Source organism: Tupaia chinensis, unplaced genomic scaffold (assembly GCF_000334495.1).
Source record: "Tupaia chinensis unplaced genomic scaffold, TupChi_1.0 Scaffold139677_1, whole genome shotgun sequence".
NCBI lineage: Eukaryota > Metazoa > Chordata > Mammalia > Scandentia > Tupaiidae > Tupaia > Tupaia belangeri.
In genome coordinates, this window is record NW_006199558.1 from 1,546,539 (window position 1) to 1,566,522 (window position 19,984).

General features: G+C 37.4%; 1 protein-coding gene across 1 annotated transcript in view; it reads right to left on the bottom strand.

The window, feature by feature from the left end:
* The window catches only part of VWDE (von Willebrand factor D and EGF domains), a 100,394-nt gene that overhangs the window by 19,088 nt on the left and 61,322 nt on the right, over positions 1-19,984 (bottom strand). The window contains 5 exon segments of the mRNA XM_027765747.1: positions 1,180-1,275; positions 1,358-1,453; positions 10,448-10,588; positions 15,763-15,982; positions 18,348-18,598. Coding sequence (XP_027621548.1) covers positions 1,180-1,275; positions 1,358-1,453; positions 10,448-10,588; positions 15,763-15,982; positions 18,348-18,598 — 804 coding nt within the window.

Here is a 19,984-nt window from a genome sequence, read left to right on the forward strand (position 1 = left end):
ATGTGTCTGTTAGTTTACCCAAGTTAATTGTAATTTATAATTTTTCTTGTCATGAAAGCATATGACATGGCTCTCAGTTTATTCATAATTCTATGTACCTTCAACTAAAATATATTCTTTCAAAATACCTTTTAAAAATAAACTACATGTTTCTTTAAAATATCAGCCAAGGACCAGTAGTTAAGGTAGCCAGATACCACATGGCTGATTTTGTGATTCAAGTCCTGGAACCAGTGGCTTGAGAAAAATGCCAGGCATTTGTGTGTGTGCATACCCAAACTCCCAAAGCAGGGAGAAATGGAGGAGAAGGGATTACCGTGTAACCGTTCTCCATGGAGGGAGGTACTTTCTCTTCTCTCTGTCTCTCACTCTAGTGAGTGCACATGCCCTCTGGAGAAAAAAAAAATCATCTACTTTAGGAATGCCATTTCATAAATTCTACACTTAAGATTTTGACCCCAATAATGCAATTATTATACTACATATACATTTTAAATCATATTTTTAGGTTTCTTCTTGTTACATTATATCTTCTAATTATTTGGCATTTAATACTTTCTTAGAACTATGTCTGATAAGTCATTCGACAATTGTTTATTTTTGAGGCAAAAAATATTTTCAGAGATATGGTCCCCTATATAGCAAAGTCTCAAAAAGATGTTTTTGGAAAGTAATTTTTTTTTTTTTTTGGAGAGGTTTTTCACTATAGGGCGCGTGCGCTCGCCAGACAGACAGAGAGAGACATAGAGACAGAAAACGAGAAATTATCCCCCGGGGGGATGGTCACGCTGCAATCCCTTCTACATTCTCCTCTCGGGATCTTGGGCACGCACGCACACGCGCCCGGCGTGAGTTTTAAGCCACCGGGTCCAGGACGCGAATCGCGGTCGACTACGTGGGAGTCCAGCGACATAGCCATTACGCTAACTGCTGGTTCCCTTTGGAAAGTAATTTTACCAAAGATAAATCAGCTATTTCTCTTTGGACCCCTGATTTAAGGATTCAAGTTCGTAAAATTCCCAAATAAATTATTTTTAATAAATATTCGAAAAGTTAGATTCTAGAATTAGTGTTAATGAAAATATGTTAGCATATATGCAATAAAACTGTAAAAAATACTTCAAAGAAAATAATATCTTATTTTAGCGTTCCTATTTCATTTTTAATGTGAAGCATCACCTTCCTCACAGTTTGTTCCACCATGTCCTGGGAGACATTCACACACGTTAGGCTTAACACATTTCCCATGGTTTTTGCAATCAGGGTGGCATATAGCTGTGTAAAATAAAGTGCAGGGTTTAGAAATGTCAATTATCAAATAAAATTTATTATGCAAACTGTTAAATGATGTACCTACCAGTTTGGCAGTTAGAGCCAGCATAACCAGGTTTACATTTGCATACATTTGGGGCAACACACTCCCTGCTTTTTCCACATGGGTGTCTACAAATGGCTGGAAAAAATCAAGGAAGAAAGGCTGAGTGGTTGATATAGTGTATACATGTTGCCCACAAACTTAGTTATAATCAAAGCAAAATCCTTTGAAATGTAAACATTTTGCTACGGCTATTAAACAAGTCACACAAAAAAATAAGAACAGTCACTACACTTTCTCATAAATTTTTTTCCCTTTATATTTGTTTTGCTACCAGAATGACTGAGGAAAATCATTAATAGGGTGATAAGTACAGTAAGTGTTAATTACTCCCAGAGAAGAACCTGATACTGGAGATAGCTGCTAACCATACATGAGATTTTCAACAGAACAATAAAGTTTCAGATAGCACTCAGCTAAATGCTGGTGACCAACAGGCATAATCCATGGGACCAGCAGTTAGCATAATGGCTATGTCGCTGGACTCCCATGTAGTCGACCATGGTTCGAGTCCTGGACCCGGTGGCTTAAATTCAGACTGGGTGCATGTGCATGCATGCCTGAGATCCCGAGAGGAGAATGGAGGAGAAGGGATTGTGGTGTGGCCATCCCCCCCTTTGGGGTGATTTCTCGCTTTCTATCTCTCTCTCTCTCTCTCTCTCCCTCTCTCTGTCTTTTCTGGTGAGCGCATGCGCCCTATAGCAAAAACCTCTTAGAAAAAAAAAAAAAAAACAGGTATAATCCTGATTTCAAAGAGCAAGATATCAGGAATACATCATAAGCTAATAGGTTGTAATCCCTTAAATTTCTCTAACCACCTTATGTTTTCTAACTACTTGTCATTTAATACTTCCTGAAGTGACTAAAGTCCATGAGATTGTTTTGGAATATTTCAAAATAGAGAATAGTATATTACAAGCATGTAGATGTTGAGATTTATTACTGTTCTTATTTGTACAGGAAAAAAAAAAAAAGAAAATCATGAAGTGTCCTGAGGTCATACTGAGAACACAGGAGTACTCCAAAAGCTTTCTTGCTTAAGTTTTATCTTAAACAAACCAAAACACAAACAAAACACAAGAATAATAACAAAACAATGGCTATAAAAACTATCTACCTTGTAAAAGCCAAAAATTTTATTTGCATCAGAGAAAACTACTGCTAATTGTAAAAAGATGTAAGTAATACTTTTTTGATAGACAGAAATTTTTGCTATAGGGTGTGTGTGCTCACTTGAAAGAGAGACAGAGAGACAGAAAGAGGGAATTCACCCCCTGGGGGAATGGCCACTCCACAATCCCTTTTCCTCCATTCTCCTCTCGGGATCTCGAGCATGCACAGACATGTGCCCAGAGTGTGTTTTAAGCCACTGGATCCAGGACTCAAACCGCAATCAACTACGTGGGAGTCCAGCGACATAACCATTACGCCATCTGCTAGTCCCATGTAATATTTTTAAAATTAAAGTGATATATAATTTGCTTTAATCTTAAAAGAGTTAGAGAAATTACAGAAAAACCGTTTACACAAAGAAGAAAATGTTAGAATTAGTCATTAGAAGTGCTAGATGCCCACTGTGAGTTGAAAAGAACTCAAACCATAATACTAACCAGGTCTCTATTCATATCTTTGTTTTCTCTCCTCAGTTGGCCCTAAACAGCTCTGCTTTCTCATGTGTAAAATAGACAAATGGCAACCAATGTATGTGTTTCTTGTGGATTATGTGACACAACTGCTGATACAGAAGGTTTCTATAAACTCTGGAACAAAGTAGGTATTTACCTATATTTATAATATGTATTTTATAGTCATAATGTGATGTTAGTATGTAATGTTAACATTGCTTTTTAAAACAACCCAGAAATCCCATTTTGGGATTTTTTTCTTTTAAAATGTGATACATGAAATTAATAAACAGGTACATATTTTAATTACTTGAACTAAATAATTTTCTTCGTGTCTTCTAAAGAGTTTTCATCCTACCTCTGCAATTGATACCATCTCCATAATACCCAAAGGGGCAGCGTCCACATTTGAAGTGACCATCTGTGGTTGGCACACAGGAAACACCAAAAAAGCAAGATAATTCAGCACATGTTGATATTTTGGCTGATCCAAACTTTTCCGGAAAAATAGTGATTGCTTCAGTCATCAATGATGTAAACCCATCCTTATACTGTGTGTAACCTTGGGGAGATCTGTTAATTTCAGAGTTGTGCTCTCTTGTCTCCCTTTGGCTGATGCTCTGGGTAACATCTTTTACTTCATCATCGGAGCTATTTGTGTTAATGCTTAAAGAACTACTCTTGTTCATAAGAATTTGTAATTCACCCAGACTGAGATTTGTATTGAGCACATCATCCAAATGTTCATAACCTGATATCTGGTGGGAAATAGCCTTCGTTAAACTATCCATTTGAGTTGTAACTGACTTTGGTACAAAAGGTGAGAAGTTGTTGGTTGTGTTCAAGGATTTTTTGATAGTGGGAGGATTGTGGGTAAAGCTTGTACCAATTTGTGAATCTTCTGTTGATGGTGGTGGAAAATTTATATCTACAAACCAAAAAAAAGTGAAAATATTAATCAAAAACAGTTGTTAATGTTCTGCTCTGCCTAAAATATTTGACCTTATGTAGTTCACATCTTCGTTGAGCGTCTACTACATGCATAACGCTCTATCAGGAGCTGCACACAATAGTAAATTGTTAGCACCGTTCCTGTCATTAAGCAATTTATAATCTATTTGAGAATACAAGATAATCCAGAATGACAATGTAAAAGCTAAAGAACTGTAATTAATAATTTTATTAAGAATTAAAATAACCAACAAACATTTATTGATCACCTAATATACATTAGCCTCAAAAGAAAGGAAAACATAACCCTTGCCTCTGAGCAACTCAGATTATTATCAAGGCACATGAACAACTCATTATAATAATCAGCATTAACTACCACAGAATGGCAAATATGAAATGAAACCTATGGGAACATAAAAGACTAAAGTAATTTTGTCTAGAAAGAAGAAGACTGAAACTAAATACTTAAATAAATATTGCTAAGTGATATGAATGCCCTTTTATATGACAGGCAAAAAGCTGTAGTTCTACACGTTTTACTAATGAGAAAAAATGGGATTTTATATTTTTATACTTTCTTTTTTTCCTGTATTTTGCCAGAAAGCACATGAGCTCCCCAGAGAGATATACAGAAAGAGAGAAAGAGAGCAAGAAAGCTCCTGGGGCATGGTCACACTGCAAACCCTTCTCTATCTGTCCCACCTTTGGGGATTCTGGACACACATGCACATATGCCTAGCATGTTTCTCAAGCCACCAGGTATGGAACTCTAACCATTAGTTGGGCCATGTGGGATCCAACTGCCTTAACTACCAGGCCATGGGCTTGCCCCAACCTCCAACTTCCTTGATTGGTTTACTAGAAATGAAAACATTTGGGAACCAGCAGTTAGAGTAATGGCTATGTTGCTGGACTCCCATGTAGTCAAACGCAGTTTGCGTCCCGGCCTCGGTGGCTTAAACTCACGCTGGGTGCATGTGCGTGTGTGCCCAAGATCCCGAGAGGAGAATGGAGGAGAAGGGATTGTGGCGTGACCATCCCCCCTGGGGGGTGATTTCTCACTTTCTGTCTCTATGTCTCTCTCTATCTGTCTGGTGAGCGCCACGCCCTATAGCGAAAACCTCTCCAAAAAAACAAAACGAAACAAAAAAAACATTTGTGCCTGTGCTTTTGTCAAGGGTCATCATTTATTTCCATCTACCAGCGTACTTTATTTCCTTGTAACACTTTTTTTAAAAATGTCTTTGGTATGGAAAATTATAATTGATTTTTCAGTATGTATGTATTGCAAGCAATTATTTGGCATGATTATCTTTTTATACTTTCTACTGCTAATTTAGAATTTAATTTTCTAAAATATTTGCTAGAGGGTACACGTGTTTACTAAAGAGAAACAGAGAAAGAGAGAGAGGATGAGAGAGCACCCCCAATGGAGGATGGTCATGCCACAGTCTCTACTCCATTTCTCTTTTAGGGACTTGGGCACTTTTCAAACCTCTGAGTTCAGGCCACAAACCTTTCAGTCAGTCATGTGGGATCCAGCCGCCTCAAACAACATGCCACTGACCAACCCTAGGGTTTGATTTTACATTGTCTTTATGCACAGCTCTTTTCTAATCGCTTATAATATGAAAACAGCAAAAAATAAACTAAGCTAAATCACAACCAGATAAAGAAGAAAACAAATCTAAAACAATCAAAATTAATCCTTAACATAGTTGGCAATGAGTACAATAAAGAAATTTTTGAAAATTTAAAAAACTTCCTGAAACATGGAACACAGATGAGGTCAAACTACTAGATAAACAGGAAGCAATAAACATAGCCCAAAACATAAATGAGAGCAAAGAGTTAAGCCCAACAAATACAAAGAACATTTTTTATTTTCTAGTTCTGGACTATCAACATCACATTCCAAAGCTCTGCTTTAGAATATCTGGGGCAAATCAGTTTCCTCTTCCCTCTGCCTCTACACACTGAACAATTGTTCCTTCCGGCTCCCAGTTGCTGTAAGTGAACCATCTTTTTAGGTGCATTTTTGGCATTAGGATTGGGGAAAAAAGTAGAGGAAAATTAGGAATTAATTGTGAATGATAAGAATTACAGTAGAAGAAAGGAAGGATCATATGTTATCAAATAAATATTATTATAGTACAGTACACTTTTTCTTTAGAAATTTAATGACTTTAATGTTCAAGTGAATTTATTAGTGATATCTTTAAAAAATTGCAAAAATACAATAATCACACAAAGATATTTGCCTTACTGATATCAAAATAAAGCCACATACTGAAAAGAATGTGTTCTTGGGTATAAAAAGACTATTTGATAATAAAAACATAATAGAAAGCTCAGAAATAAATATATCTCAGTACGTATGAAAATTTAACAAATAAAAATGATATTTAAATTAAATGTGACTTATTTTATAAATGATACTATATAACTGCTATCCATCAGAAGAAAAACAAAAGTATTGGGTTTCAACCTCAAATAATAAAATAACAAGCTTCAGATGAATTAAAAACTAAATGTAGGGACCAGCAGATGACATGATGATTAGGTTGCTGGACTTCTGCATAGCTGACCGCAGTTTGAGTCCTGGACCCAGTGGCTTGAAACTTATGCCAGGTGCATATGCATGGGTGGCCAAAATCTTGAGAGGAGAATAGAGTAGAAGGGATTGTGGCATGGCCATACCCCCAGGGGTGATTTCTCACTTTCTCTCTCTGATTTCTACCTGTCTCTCTGCCAAGTGCACATACCCTATAGCAAAAATTTAAAAACAAACAAACAAACAAACAAAAACAAACAAAAAAACAAAAAAACCTAAATGTAAAATAGTAAATACCCTGAAAAAGAATTCAAGAGTTCATATGCTTAACTTGGGAGCTGGGAGAACCTTGTAAACAGAAGCTATAAATTAAAGCTATAAAGAAGCAGCCTCATAGTCTAGTTTTTAAGAGAGCTGGAGCCTACATAGCCAACCTGTTTTCAATACCAGCCCCAGAGAGTTGAAACAAACACAAAAAGTGTGTGTGCATGCATGCCCTAAACCCTAACAGGATGTTGAAATGACAGAGAAGGGAATGTGGCACTATTACACACATTGAGAGAGTGCTTTCTCAACCCCTTTACTCTGTGTTCCTTCTTTTCTCTCTGGCAAATGCATGTGTCTTATGGCAATTAAAAGAAAGCTGTAAGAAAAGATACATTTATTTGATTACAAAAAGAAAAATTAATACTTCTGTATGAAAAGATAGATAGAGGAACCAGCAGTTGGCATATTGGCTATGTCACTGGACTCCCATGTAGTGGACTGTGGTTTGAGTCCTGGACTCAGTGGCTTAAACTCACACCGGGCGCGTGTGTGTGCATGCTCAAGATCCTGAGAGGAGAATGGAGGAGAAGGGGTTGCAGCATGGTCATACCCCCAGGAGGTGATTTCTTGCTTTCCATCTCTCTGTCTCTCTCTGTCCCTCTGGCAAGCACGTGTACCCTATAGCAAAAATCTCTTAAAAACAAAACAAAACAAAACGAAACAAAACAACTTGCTGCAATGTACAAAACAGATACAAAGTATTATAAACATCTAATCGAATTCAAATATAATCCTATAGTCCCTATTATTTACTAAATTATGTAAAAAATGTTAAATGAAACTAGCAAATAAAATGCAGCAATGTAGTTATGGAATAACATATCAGAATTGCACTTGAATCTATTAACATATTTAGATTACAAAATTACATAAAGATATTAATGAAGAAAATAGCAATATAAGATAGTGCTTAAATATAATTTGATACATAATTCTTGACTAAAATTATTCTGAAAAAGTTAGCTTAAAGGAACTTTGTTAACTGAAATTACATTAAGTAATAAATGATACCCAAAAAAGCATTTGATAAAATTAAAAATATATTCCTGAGTTAAAAGTAAAGAAAATTGTAAAATATCAAGAAATAAAAGGAAAATTCCTGGGACCAGCAAATGGTATAATGGTTATGTTGCCGGACTCCCATGTGGTCGATTGAGGTTCGAGTCCGAGACTCAGGAACTTAAACTAATGCCAGATGTGTGTGTGTGCATGCCCAAAATCAAGAGAGGAGAGTGAAATAGAGGGGATTGTGGCATGGTCATCCCCCTTGGGAAGTGTTTTCTTGCTTTCCATCTTTCTGTCTCTATTTCTTTGTCAGGTACACATGTCCTATAGCAAAAAATCTCTCTCTAAAAAAAAAGAAAAGAATGAAAAAGAAAAAAATTCCTCAACTGAATGAAAGATATCTCACAAAATCCACAGAAGTACCACAGAAATTTCCAATGAAACCATTGTTCTCTCATTTCTACACTGCACTGAAGGTCCCAACCACAGCAATGAGGACATAAATTTGACAGCTTGGATTCTGCAGTTAGATTATTCAGGATCAAAGCTCTCTTCCATAATTTACGACTCTATAATCTAGACAGATTACTTAACCCATATATGTCTCTATAATCACCTGTAAAACAGAAATAATAATAGTAACTGTATATAGTTATTATGAGGATTGAATTAAATAATATACAAAAAAAGTTTGGTGCTGGCACGTTTTAAGTATTTATTAAACTAATATTTACATAAAAATGTAAATAACAATAGAAGACAGAAGTCACTATTTGAAAAACTGTTTGTCAATGGGGCCAACAGGTCCTGTAGTAGTTAAGGTGCTGGACTCCCACACAATCGACAGTGGTTCAAGTCCCAGATCCAGCAGCTTGAAACTCATGCCGGGCACATGTTCATGCATGCCAAAAAAACTGAGAGGAGAATAAATGAGAAGGGATTGCAGCATGGCCATCCTCCCTGGAGGGTGATTTCTTGCTTTCTGACCCTCTGTCTCTCTGGCAAGCACATGTACCCTATACCAAAAATCTCTCTGTCACAAAAAAATAAAGTCTGCTGATAAAATTATAAAAGAGAATTCACTAAATAAGAAAAAGGCTTAAAAATAAAGAGAACATAGGGGCCAGCAGGTGGCATACTGATTAAGGTATTGGACTCCTATATGGCCATGGTTGGAGTCCTGGACCTGGTGGCATGAAAATCACGCTGGGCTTGTGCATGTGCATGCCTAAAATCTCAAGAGGACAATGGAGGAGAAAGGATTGTGTCATCCACCTCCTCAGGGGGTAATTTTTCCCTCTCTCTCACTATCTTTCTCTGGCAAGCACATGTGCCCTATAGCAAAGAACTTATTTAAAAAGAAAAGAAAATAGGGGACCAGCAGTTAGCATAATGGCTATGTTGCTGGACTCCCATGTAGTCGACCACAGTTCGAGTCCCAGATCTGGTGGCTTGAACTCATGCCAGGTGCGTGTGCATGCGTGCCCAAGATCCTGAGAGGAGAATGGAGGAGATGGGATTGTGGCGTGGCCATCCCCCCTGGGGGGTGATTTCTCGCTTTCTGTCTCTCTGTCTCTCTCTGTCTGTCTGGTGAGCACACACACCCCTAGCAAAAATCTCTTTAAAAAAATAAAGGAAGAAAACCCATTATTTAAAAAAATAGCATAAATTGGTATTCAGTAAGGTGACTGGATGCATGAACATCATTAAAATAAAGACAGACAGTATATTATATACTATATTCCATGAATTAAAATTCCAGGAATTAAAAATGACATCTTGGGCCAGCAGGTGATATAGAGGTTAAGGTGCTGGCTCCCATGGGACTGAGGAAGCAGTTTGAGCTCCAGACCTGGTAGCTTGAAAAATCACACTGGGTTTGTGTGTATGCATACCCCAAATTTCGAGGAGACTAGAGAAGAAAGGACTGTGGTGTGGTCATTGCCCCAGATGGTAATTAGCCCTCTCTCTCTCCCTCTGTCTCTGGTAAATGCACACATCCCATAGCAAAACTAAAAAAAAAAAAAATGCAAACAAAACAAAACAAAAACAAAATAAGCTAAAAAAGAAAAAAATAATAAAAATTATATCTTAAAGATAAACCAAAATCGCATTCACAAAAATAGCTATATTACAGAATGCAAAAGCATAAAGAATACTAATGGGATATGTGAAAGATCTTTATGAAGACAATCATAGAATGTTACTGAATAAAATGAGTTATTAAAAAAGCACTATAAAAAGGGAAATGCCTTGTGGAATAATAAACTTCTTGTCACTCTTAGGGTCTAAGAAGATGCGGAGTGACCAATTCCCAAGAATTTATAGGTTGTAGGTTTGAAGCAGTCACTCCTCACCATAAGCTTCTCTGGAATCACCTTAAATGATGCTATCCATTCTTTATTATGTGACAGGAATGCATTTTCTAGAATAGAACCAGAAGATTTAATAGACTGGCAAGAAAATATATTTTTTAAACCGTAACATGTAATTTTCAGATGATCTTTCTAAAAATAAGCATACCTAAAGAATAAACATGTTGGTGTTCAGGAAAACAAACGGGAGGATTAATTTGCCATTAGACCTTTAACTAAGATGAATACTTACTGGAGACACTTCCATTTGTTGGCTCATCATGCCTTTCTCTCTGTTTGGCATTTTTACCGTCCTGCTCCTTATCTGCGCTTTTGTCAGATTTTGTGAGATCCATAGTTTGTGTATTAAGTTCATTGAAAAACTGTGTTTCAACTGTAAAGGAGTACATAAAAAGCGGATCATAGTTAACCTAGTATAAAACCAAAGCACCATTAATAAGAACATATAATACAAATGTCACTTAGATTGAAGTCTTTGCAAATCATATGTAAAAAATAGCTTAAATGTCATCTGTGTACCCAAGTCTTCATATAGGGAGTGAATCATGTCTCCCCAAAATTTATGTGTTGAAGACTTAACCTTAAATGTGGCTATATTTAAAGAGAATTACTTCAAAAAGTTTATTCAGATTCAAAGATAAAATTGGGGCTGTGGTCCAACTGCACTGTTGTCCATGTAAGAGGACACACCATGCAGAGGAAAGACCCAGCCAGAAGGGCCATCTGCAAGCTAAGAAGAGAGATTTCATCAGAAACCAGCCATAACTCACCTTTATCTCAAACTTTGAAGCCTTCATATGGTGATAAAATAAATTCTGTGGTGTAAGCCACCTCGTCTGTGGTATTCTGTCACAGCAGTCTGAGCCGAGTAGCACACCTTTCTTCAGTCCCCCTCACCCACCCAATTTCATCTCATGGAATTTTGTCAGTCAAGCTATTGATCCTTCGGTGTCTCCCTTCCACACTAGCTAGTATTAATCTCTAGAGTAAGAGCTGTGCTTTGTCTTATATTCATCTACTCTGGTGCCTACTATAAAATGAGGTAAACACAACCGATGACCAGAAGTTCTTTTGTATTAATAGGATTCTTCCTAAAATACATGAGTGACTCAGACCATGTAAACAAATGTAGACACTCATGTATAGTGGAATTTGGTTCAATTTACTGAGGGAATGAGTATGTTTGGGAAAGAGAGATGTCATCTCTTCAGTGCATGGAGTGGAAGGTGTAAATATTAAGAATTGATATTGAGATGGAAATCTGAATAGCTAAAGCAGTAGGAAGTCTCAGCATCCTTCACTATGTTCCTCATGTGCACTCCCTCCATTGCTAGACAGGCCCACCCCACTTTGAAACATAAGGCAGCATTATACCCTTAATACATATTTTCCATCAAAATTGGGTTCCATTTACTTAGTTATACCAAAGATCTGGTTCTTTGACATTGTCTTCTATAACTTACTGTTAAAATGTTGATGCTCACAAAATTTTCCCCCTTTCCTCTAAATCTAAGAGTTCTCCCTGAACAATTTCATTCCATGGCTAATGATTCTAAATACTGTAACTTTAACTTAATTTTCTCCCCTGAATTCCACATAGATATTCCATAGTTTGTTCAGTTACACGCCTCTGTACTTTACTTATGCTGTTCCTTCTGACTGGAATGCCTTTCTCTCCCTTGCTCCTTATACATCAGAGTCAGCTCTCCTGTGTCCAGTATATTTAGACAGTTTTTAAAAGTTGTTTACCATCCCTCCAAACTGAGGTCATCATCATAGCCCTCCAAAATCACTTATTCCTTCTGTCTATTGTATGCAGGTCCTAGCTGTGGTTGCCCTAAATGAAAACCATGGACTAGCTAACTTAACACAAATGTATTTTCTTACCATCCTGGAGGCTCTGAAGTCTAAGATCAATGTGCTGACTAATATGGTTTTTGGTGAGGACTCTCTTCCTGTCTTGGAGATGGCCACTTTCTCAATAGCAATGTGAATGCCAGTTTTCTACCACCATTCACTGAATCAAGCACTTGACACTTGCTGACTTTCTTTTCTTTGTTATGTTAATCCCAATCACTGACCAAATATTATCAACTTGCTTCTTTATGTATTACCTCTTTTATCTATGATTACATCACCTCAGGTCAAAATGCAATATCTCCATGTTTTTCCTATATATTTGAAATATTCCCTTAACTCTGCTATCCACCTACAGATATACAAGGTTCCTTATCTGTAGTAGTTCATTCTCCACACTATTCCTTAAGTAAAGATTCTCACATGTAAATATTGTCATGTTTCTCTCCTGTTTCAAAACTTCAAGAGACTCCCTTATGATTTTCTAATGGTCCAACTGATGGCTACCTCCCTAGCTCCAGCTTTTGTAGTAGTCCCCTTACCTTCTATACTCCAGGCACCTCAATTATTCACAGTACCCAAGGCGTGTTGTGATGTTACATGCCTCTGTACCTTCACATATGCTGTTCCTTCCTACTTTCCTTCCCTTGCTCTGATACATCAGATTCAGTTCTCATGAATCTAGCATATTTAAAGTTGTTCATCATCCCTCCAGGTAAACATGATTTTCTATATAGTATTCCTATTAGTCCCTCCATGCATTTCTATCAAAAGACACAGCACACTTTATTGTACTATGTAATTACTAGTCAAATTTCCTGCTATCACATTCTAACTAAGTTGGAAGACATGTCATTTATTTATTTATTTATTTATTTATTTATTTATTCTTTTTAAATTTTGACTGGAGAGAGACAGAAAAGTGAGAAAGCAAGCTGCCAGGTCTAGGACTCAAACCACGGTCAACTATGTGGGAGTCCTGTGCCCTTAACCAGTACGCCACCAGCCAGCCCATATCATATATTTCTGCATTCTGTGCATCTAGTTCATGTGTATGAATGAAAGCATGAGTAAAAGAATAAAAGTGAGTGATTTGAATTAATTAAATACAGTAAAAATTTTTAAAAAATATAATAGCAGAAAATAGGGACTTCTACCTTGACACATTTTTCCATCACCATAAAATCCTTCTGGACACGAACCACAATGATAGCCACCCAAGGTATTGAGGCACTCTACTCCTGGGAAGCAAGGCTTAGACTGACACTCATCAACATCTTCCTGGCAATTTTTGCCTGAATGAAATATAGATGAGTTCAAATTATTTAAATTGAAATATATATTCTATGTCCAATCAGCTCCTTAGCTGATTTCTTCTACTCTTTATGTCTGCCCTCTTAATCCTAAAATAGGTGTCATGCATTGTACAAAGTGTGCTGTTTTTAAATTTATTTATTCTTTTTAAATTTTGACTGGAGAGAGACAGAAAAGTGAGAAAGCAAGCTGCCAGGTCTAGGACTCAAACCACGGTCAACTATGTGGGAGTCCTGTGCCCTTAACCAGTACGCCACCAGCCAGCCCATATCATATATTTCTGCATTCTGTGCATCTAGTTCATGTGTATGAATGAAAGCATGAGTAAAAGAATAAAAGTGAGTGATTTGAATTAATTAAATACAGTAAAAATTTTTAAAAAATATAATAGCAGAAAATAGGGACTTCTACCTTGACACATTTTTCCATCACCATAAAATCCTTCTGGACACGAACCACAATGATAGCCACCCAAGGTATTGAGGCACTCTACTCCTGGGAAGCAAGGCTTAGACTGACACTCATCAACATCTTCCTGGCAATTTTTGCCTGAATGAAATATAGATGAGTTCAAATTATTTAAATTGAAATATATATTCTATGTCCAATCAGCTCCTTAGCTGATTTCTTCTACTCTTTATGTCTGCCCTCTTAATCCTAAAATAGGTGTCATGCATTGTACAAAGTGTGCTGTTTTTAAATTTTCCTTTAAAATTAATTATAAGGTCATTAATTAGGTTCTACTTAGCATTAAATCAGGGCCTTAAAGTACCTAAACCTCTTTCTGTAAGTAGATAACTTAAAAACTCTATTAATATTTTGGGCAAAATATTACCAAGCAGTAATTTGTAGTTTGTTTAAAAACTCAGCGATTAAAAAAAAAAAGTTGCTTAGAATGGTTGCCTGCTTAGCTTAAAGACAACTGGTTTGTCCTGCCATTGCCTTGGCTGTGAAAAATCAATGAAAATTTTATTACTAGGAAAGTCAGTCTTCAGTAAAATTTTCTGAAATAAAGTGATGTCCTTTGAAATGCTTAATAAGTTATTTGAATTAATAAATTCACAGTGATTAATGGATAAGTAACCTTATTATACTTAAATTCGTGAGGCAATCAACATGTGAATTATTTCAAATATAGTCTGCAGCACAGTCTAAAAGAAGTATTTACATTTATAGTTCCAAATAATAACATTTTAATTTTAAAGTGTTGATGAAAATTAGAAGATATGCAAATACTTTGCTTAGTTCTCTTCTAAAGCTAAAATATGTGTCATTCAGAAAAATATCACTCAATAATTGCATATTTATTTATTTAATATTTGCAACTGTTTAGCCTAAAGAAACAAGTATTTTAGAATCCTGGGGAAATTAAAAATTGTTAATTATGTACTTATTTGAGTTTCTGGAATCAGACATTTTAGGAGAATTAATGAATTAGTGAATATGTTAACATTTTATTTAATTTCAACTCTATAGCACAATATTTCTAAGTTGATCAATTATCCATAAAAACTTCTCTTAAGTAAAAATTTTTATAATATCCATGGCATAATTTCTTTATTATTTCATATTATGTTTCAATTCCTACCTACCAAATATAGATAGAAATATTCAGAAACCTGCAAAACATAATATAGACATGAAATATAGCCAATACAGTTATAAAAATGGGCAAAATTTCAAAAGTAAGCAGTTTACAATAAAAACAAGAGAAGTGAGTAGCACACTTTTTTTTTTCTCAATTTTTGCTGTAGGGTACAGGTATTCACAAGAGAGACAGAGAGAGACAGAAAGCAAAAAATCACTCCCGGGGGGATGGTTGTGTCACAATGCCTTTTCCTCTATTCTCCTCTCAGGATTGTGGGCATGCATTCACACCCACCCAGTGTGAGTTTCAAGTCACCAGGGCTAGGATTCAAAATGCATTCGGCCATGTTGGAGTCCAGTGACATAACTACCACATCATCTGCTAACCCCAAGCACATGTATTTATGATAACTTTTATTAGAATTTTTAAAATGTGTATTAAAATATTTATAATAATTTATTTGCTTGAATATTCAAAGGAACTTTTTTTTTTTTTAATTTCCAGAGAGTGCATGCACTCACCAGAGAGAGACAAAGACAAACAAAGAGAAGGAGTGGGGGAAAGCACCCTCTAATGGGGTATAGCCACAACAATATCTCTTCTCCATTTTTCCATCTTGTTGGAATCTGGGGGTGCACGTGCTCCCAGCATGTTTTTCGAGCTGCCAGGGTTGGAATTTGAACCAGGGTCAGCCATGTGGGATCCAGCTCCCTTAACCACTTGGCCCATGAAACATTCCCTTCTAATTCGTTCACATTTTAATTTAGCGCATGAGGAACCAAACTTACCTTCAAGTTCAGATGGACAATTACAGGCATAACTGTGCAAACCACTAATGCATCTGCCAACGCTACAGGGGTTCGACTGGCACTCACTGGCACTCACTTCACAAAGACTCCCCTTGAAGCCAGGCATGCAGAAACACGTGTACATGCCACTTCCTGGAGGAGATTTCAAATCAGATACACATGATCCACCATTCAAGCAGTCACAAGATTTTATAGTAACCTACAAAATAAATAAATAAATAGATAAATGCTTTACTTTGCAATAAAATTATCCTCAGTTTATGCCCCCAGACATGTATGCTTATGTATAAGAATGACCAAGTCATGAATTTTTTGCTATATGTAAGTATTTAGTAGAAAATAGTGGTAAAAAATAGTTTAATAGGGCAGCTATGCTCATTCTCAAAATCATAGCCAAATATAAATTCTAGGAATTATTTTTTAAGATCTACTTCGAAATGAAGTCCAGCACAGTGGCACAGACAGTAGTGCTGCTATGGTATGACAGAACCATATGGGATGGCCGAGGGTTAGATCACAGGTTTATCTGAACATGTTGTGTGTCTCTGTGATTCCAGCTGCCTGCAGGGCTGGGTGAGGATCACTGTGCAAAGGTCCTGTTGAGGTGTCTATCTCTTTATCTCTCCCTCTCTTTCCATGTTCCCCTCTCTTATTTAAGAAATGAATAAACAAAAAGGATACTACAGGGCTGGCTCCATAGTATACATTGCAGTGCACTCGAGCCGGACGCCACGTGCCCTACTGAAGTCCAGGTCTCAGTCTCGATGGCTTGAAGAACATGTTGGGCATGTGTGTATGTATGCCCCAAGTTCTGACAGAAGGGAGTAATGGTGGAAAAAGTTCGTGGTGTCATCATGCTCTGTTGGGGCATGTTCTCTTTCTTTTTCTCTCTCTGTCTTTTTCATATGCACACTCCTCAGCAATTAAAGAAGTGTCAAAGATGTACTGTATTTTAAAAAAAGAGTAAATAAGAAGTGTTATAAGATGTTTACTGTTTGTAATGAAAATAGAATGCCTGAAAAAAAATTAAAGTAGAATGTCATTGGTCGCTGAGGTTATCACCAAATCTAGAGAGCTGACTATCACTGGAATTATTAGGTTAACAGGACATAGGACATGACTGCCCATCACAATATTGCTTCTGTCAGAAAGGATGCCCCAAATTTCAAGTGAACATAGGGCACAAAAATGGCTAATAAGTATTTTTTTTTTTTGGAGAGATTTTCACTGTAGGGCGCGTGCGCTTGCCAGACAGAGAGAGACATAGAGACAGAAAGCGAGAAATCACCGCCCAGGGGGGATGGTCACGCCGCAATCCCTTCTCCTCCATTCTCCTCTCGGGATCTTGGGCACGCATGCACACGCGCCCGGCGTGAGTTTTAAGCCACCGGGTCCGGGACACGAACCGCGGTCGACTACGTGGGAGTCCAGCGACATAGCCATTACGCTAACTGCTGGTTCCCGCTAATAAGTATTAAGTGCTCATGACTGACATAATCAAAAGAAAAGCCAATAAAGGCAGGAGTTGTCAGTTTCAACAATAGTTGAAATATAGCTCAAATCTTATATTTCAGTCTTATATTTACACTCTTGATTTCTAATGCAACATTTGAAATCCCTTCATGCAAAAGAAAATGCTATAATTACCAATCTTAAGTAACCACAGATTTTCATGGTGGTGGAAATGAATGAGTGTTTTACCCTTGTCATAGTTAAGTGCAGAATAAAGTGGTGTAGATTATGAATTTAGATCCATGTTGGCTTGAGACTATCTCTAAGATTTAAAATTCTTACAAAGAATAGTAAAAATACTAGCAGTTTAATTTTTCCATGCAATACTCAATAACTTCATTATTCTTTAAGATACAAGAATATGGCATATGTGTGTGCATATATATAAATATATATATATATATGTGTGTGTGTGTGTGTATATATATATATATATATATATATATATATATGCCAGAGAGTATGTGCACACACGAAAGGAGCAAGAAAAAGAGTGAGGGAAGGAGAGGACATACCCCTCAAAGGGTCCTCGCTATACTGGGAACCAGCAGTTAGCGTAATGGCTATGTCGCTGGACTCCCACATAGTCGACCGTGGTTTGTGTCCCGGACTGGGTGGCTTAAGTCTCACGCCAGGCGCCTGTGCGTGCGTGCCCAAGATCCCGAGTGGAGAATAGAGGAGAAGGGATTGCAGCGTGACCATCTCTCCTGGGGGGTGATTTCTTGCTTTCTGTCTCTATGTCTCTCTCTGTCTGTCCGGCGAGCGCATGCACACTATAGCGAAAAACCTCTCCAAAAAAAAGGGTCCTGGCTATGCTGAATTCTTTTTCCCTCAGTTCCTCTTCCTCTTCTTGGGCATGCTTGCAAAATCAGTGTTTTTCAAACTGCTAGGCCCAGAACTTGGACCTTGATTGGCCATGTGGCATCTGGCTTCCTCAGTGAAATGCTCAATCATTGTACTAAGGGGCCGACCTTGGCATGTATTTTAATTTAAAATCTTGTTGTTAATTTTGCTAAATAATCAGGTGACATTTATGTAATTATGAATATTACCTCAATTGTGACTCTAGTTTCAGCATCACAGTCATCATAGAGATGTAGAGTGAATTGCTGAGGAGTTTGTAACTCTACTTTCCACATAAGAAGTCCTGCAGAAGAAATACTTGCTCCTTCAGGACCAGAATCCAAAGTAAAATGGATATCAGAACCTTCTGGATCGAAGGCTGTGAACTGGTATTCGAAGTTTTCCCCATAAAATGCCTGTAATTTGTCTTGTGATGTTTGAATCACGGGAGGCTGGTTATCTGGAAGAAAAAAACATGTAACTATGGACCTGTGTAGCAAAGGAAAGTATGATTCTGAGAGCTCCCATAGAGAAAGACATTTCAATAAAGATTTAACTCTGCTAAAAGTTCCAGTAGCTACTTAGCATTCTGAATGAATCCATTTTTTTTTTTTAAAGAGAGATTTTTACTATAGGGCATGTGCGCTCCATGGAGAGACATGAAGAGGCAGAGGGACAGAAAGCGAGAAATCACCCCCCAGGGAAGATGGCCATGCGGCAATCCCTGCTCCTCCATTCTCCTTTCCAGATTTTGGGCACACATGCACATGTACCCAGCATGAGTTTGGTGTCACTGGGTACCACAGTCAACTACAAGGGAGTCTAGTAATGTAACCATTATGCCACCTGCTGGTCACAATTTTTTAAAAGACATTTTTGCCTTAGGGCATGTGTACTTACCTGAGAGACAGAAACAGTGAAAGGGAAAGTGAGAAATTATCCCCTAGAGGGAATGGACACACCACAATTCCTTCTCCTCCATTATCCTCCTGGGATCTTGGGCATACATGCACACGTGTGCCTGGTGTGATTTTGAAGCCACTATGTCTGAGACTTGAACAGTAGTAGGTCATGTGGGAGTCCAGCGTCGTAACCAGTATGCCATCGGCTGGTCCCTTCAATTCTATTTTTAGAAAATGTAATGTAGGGACCAGCCGATAGTATACTGGTTATGTCGCTGGACTCCCATGTAGTTGACCATGGTTTGAGACCCCGACCTGGTAACTTAAAACTCACACTAGGTGCATGTGCATACCTGCCCCAAATCCCAAGAATTGAGGAGAAGGTGCAGTGTGGCCATCACCTGTGGGGGGGTGATTGCTTAATTTCTGTCTCTCTGTCACTCTGGCAAATACATGTGCTCTATAGCAAAAATCTCTCAGAATAAAGAAAATGTAAATGTTAATTGGTAGGTGAGAGACACAAGTTTTGCTATAAGAGTGTAAAAGCGCTTTAAATATAGCATCGAAAACATAAAAGACATGGAGCCAGCAGGTGATGTGGTAGTTAAGGTGCCGGACTCCCACATGGCTAACTGTGATTTGAGTTCTGGACCAGGAGGCTTGAAACTTATGCCGGGCATGTGTGTGTGTGTGTGTGCCCAGGATTCTGAGAGGAGACTAGAGGAGAGGGATTGCAGTATAATCATCTCCCCTGGGTGGGGGGAGAGGGTGTGCTGTAATTTCTCACTTTCCCTTTTTCTGTCTTTCTCCTGCAAGCACAAGTGTCTTATGGCCAAATATATAATATATATAAATGTCATATATATATGACATTTGCATTGCCAAACTAAAAGCACTTCCTATTCTGTTTAAATTACTTCTCAGCATTGTCTGTCTCGTTCCTT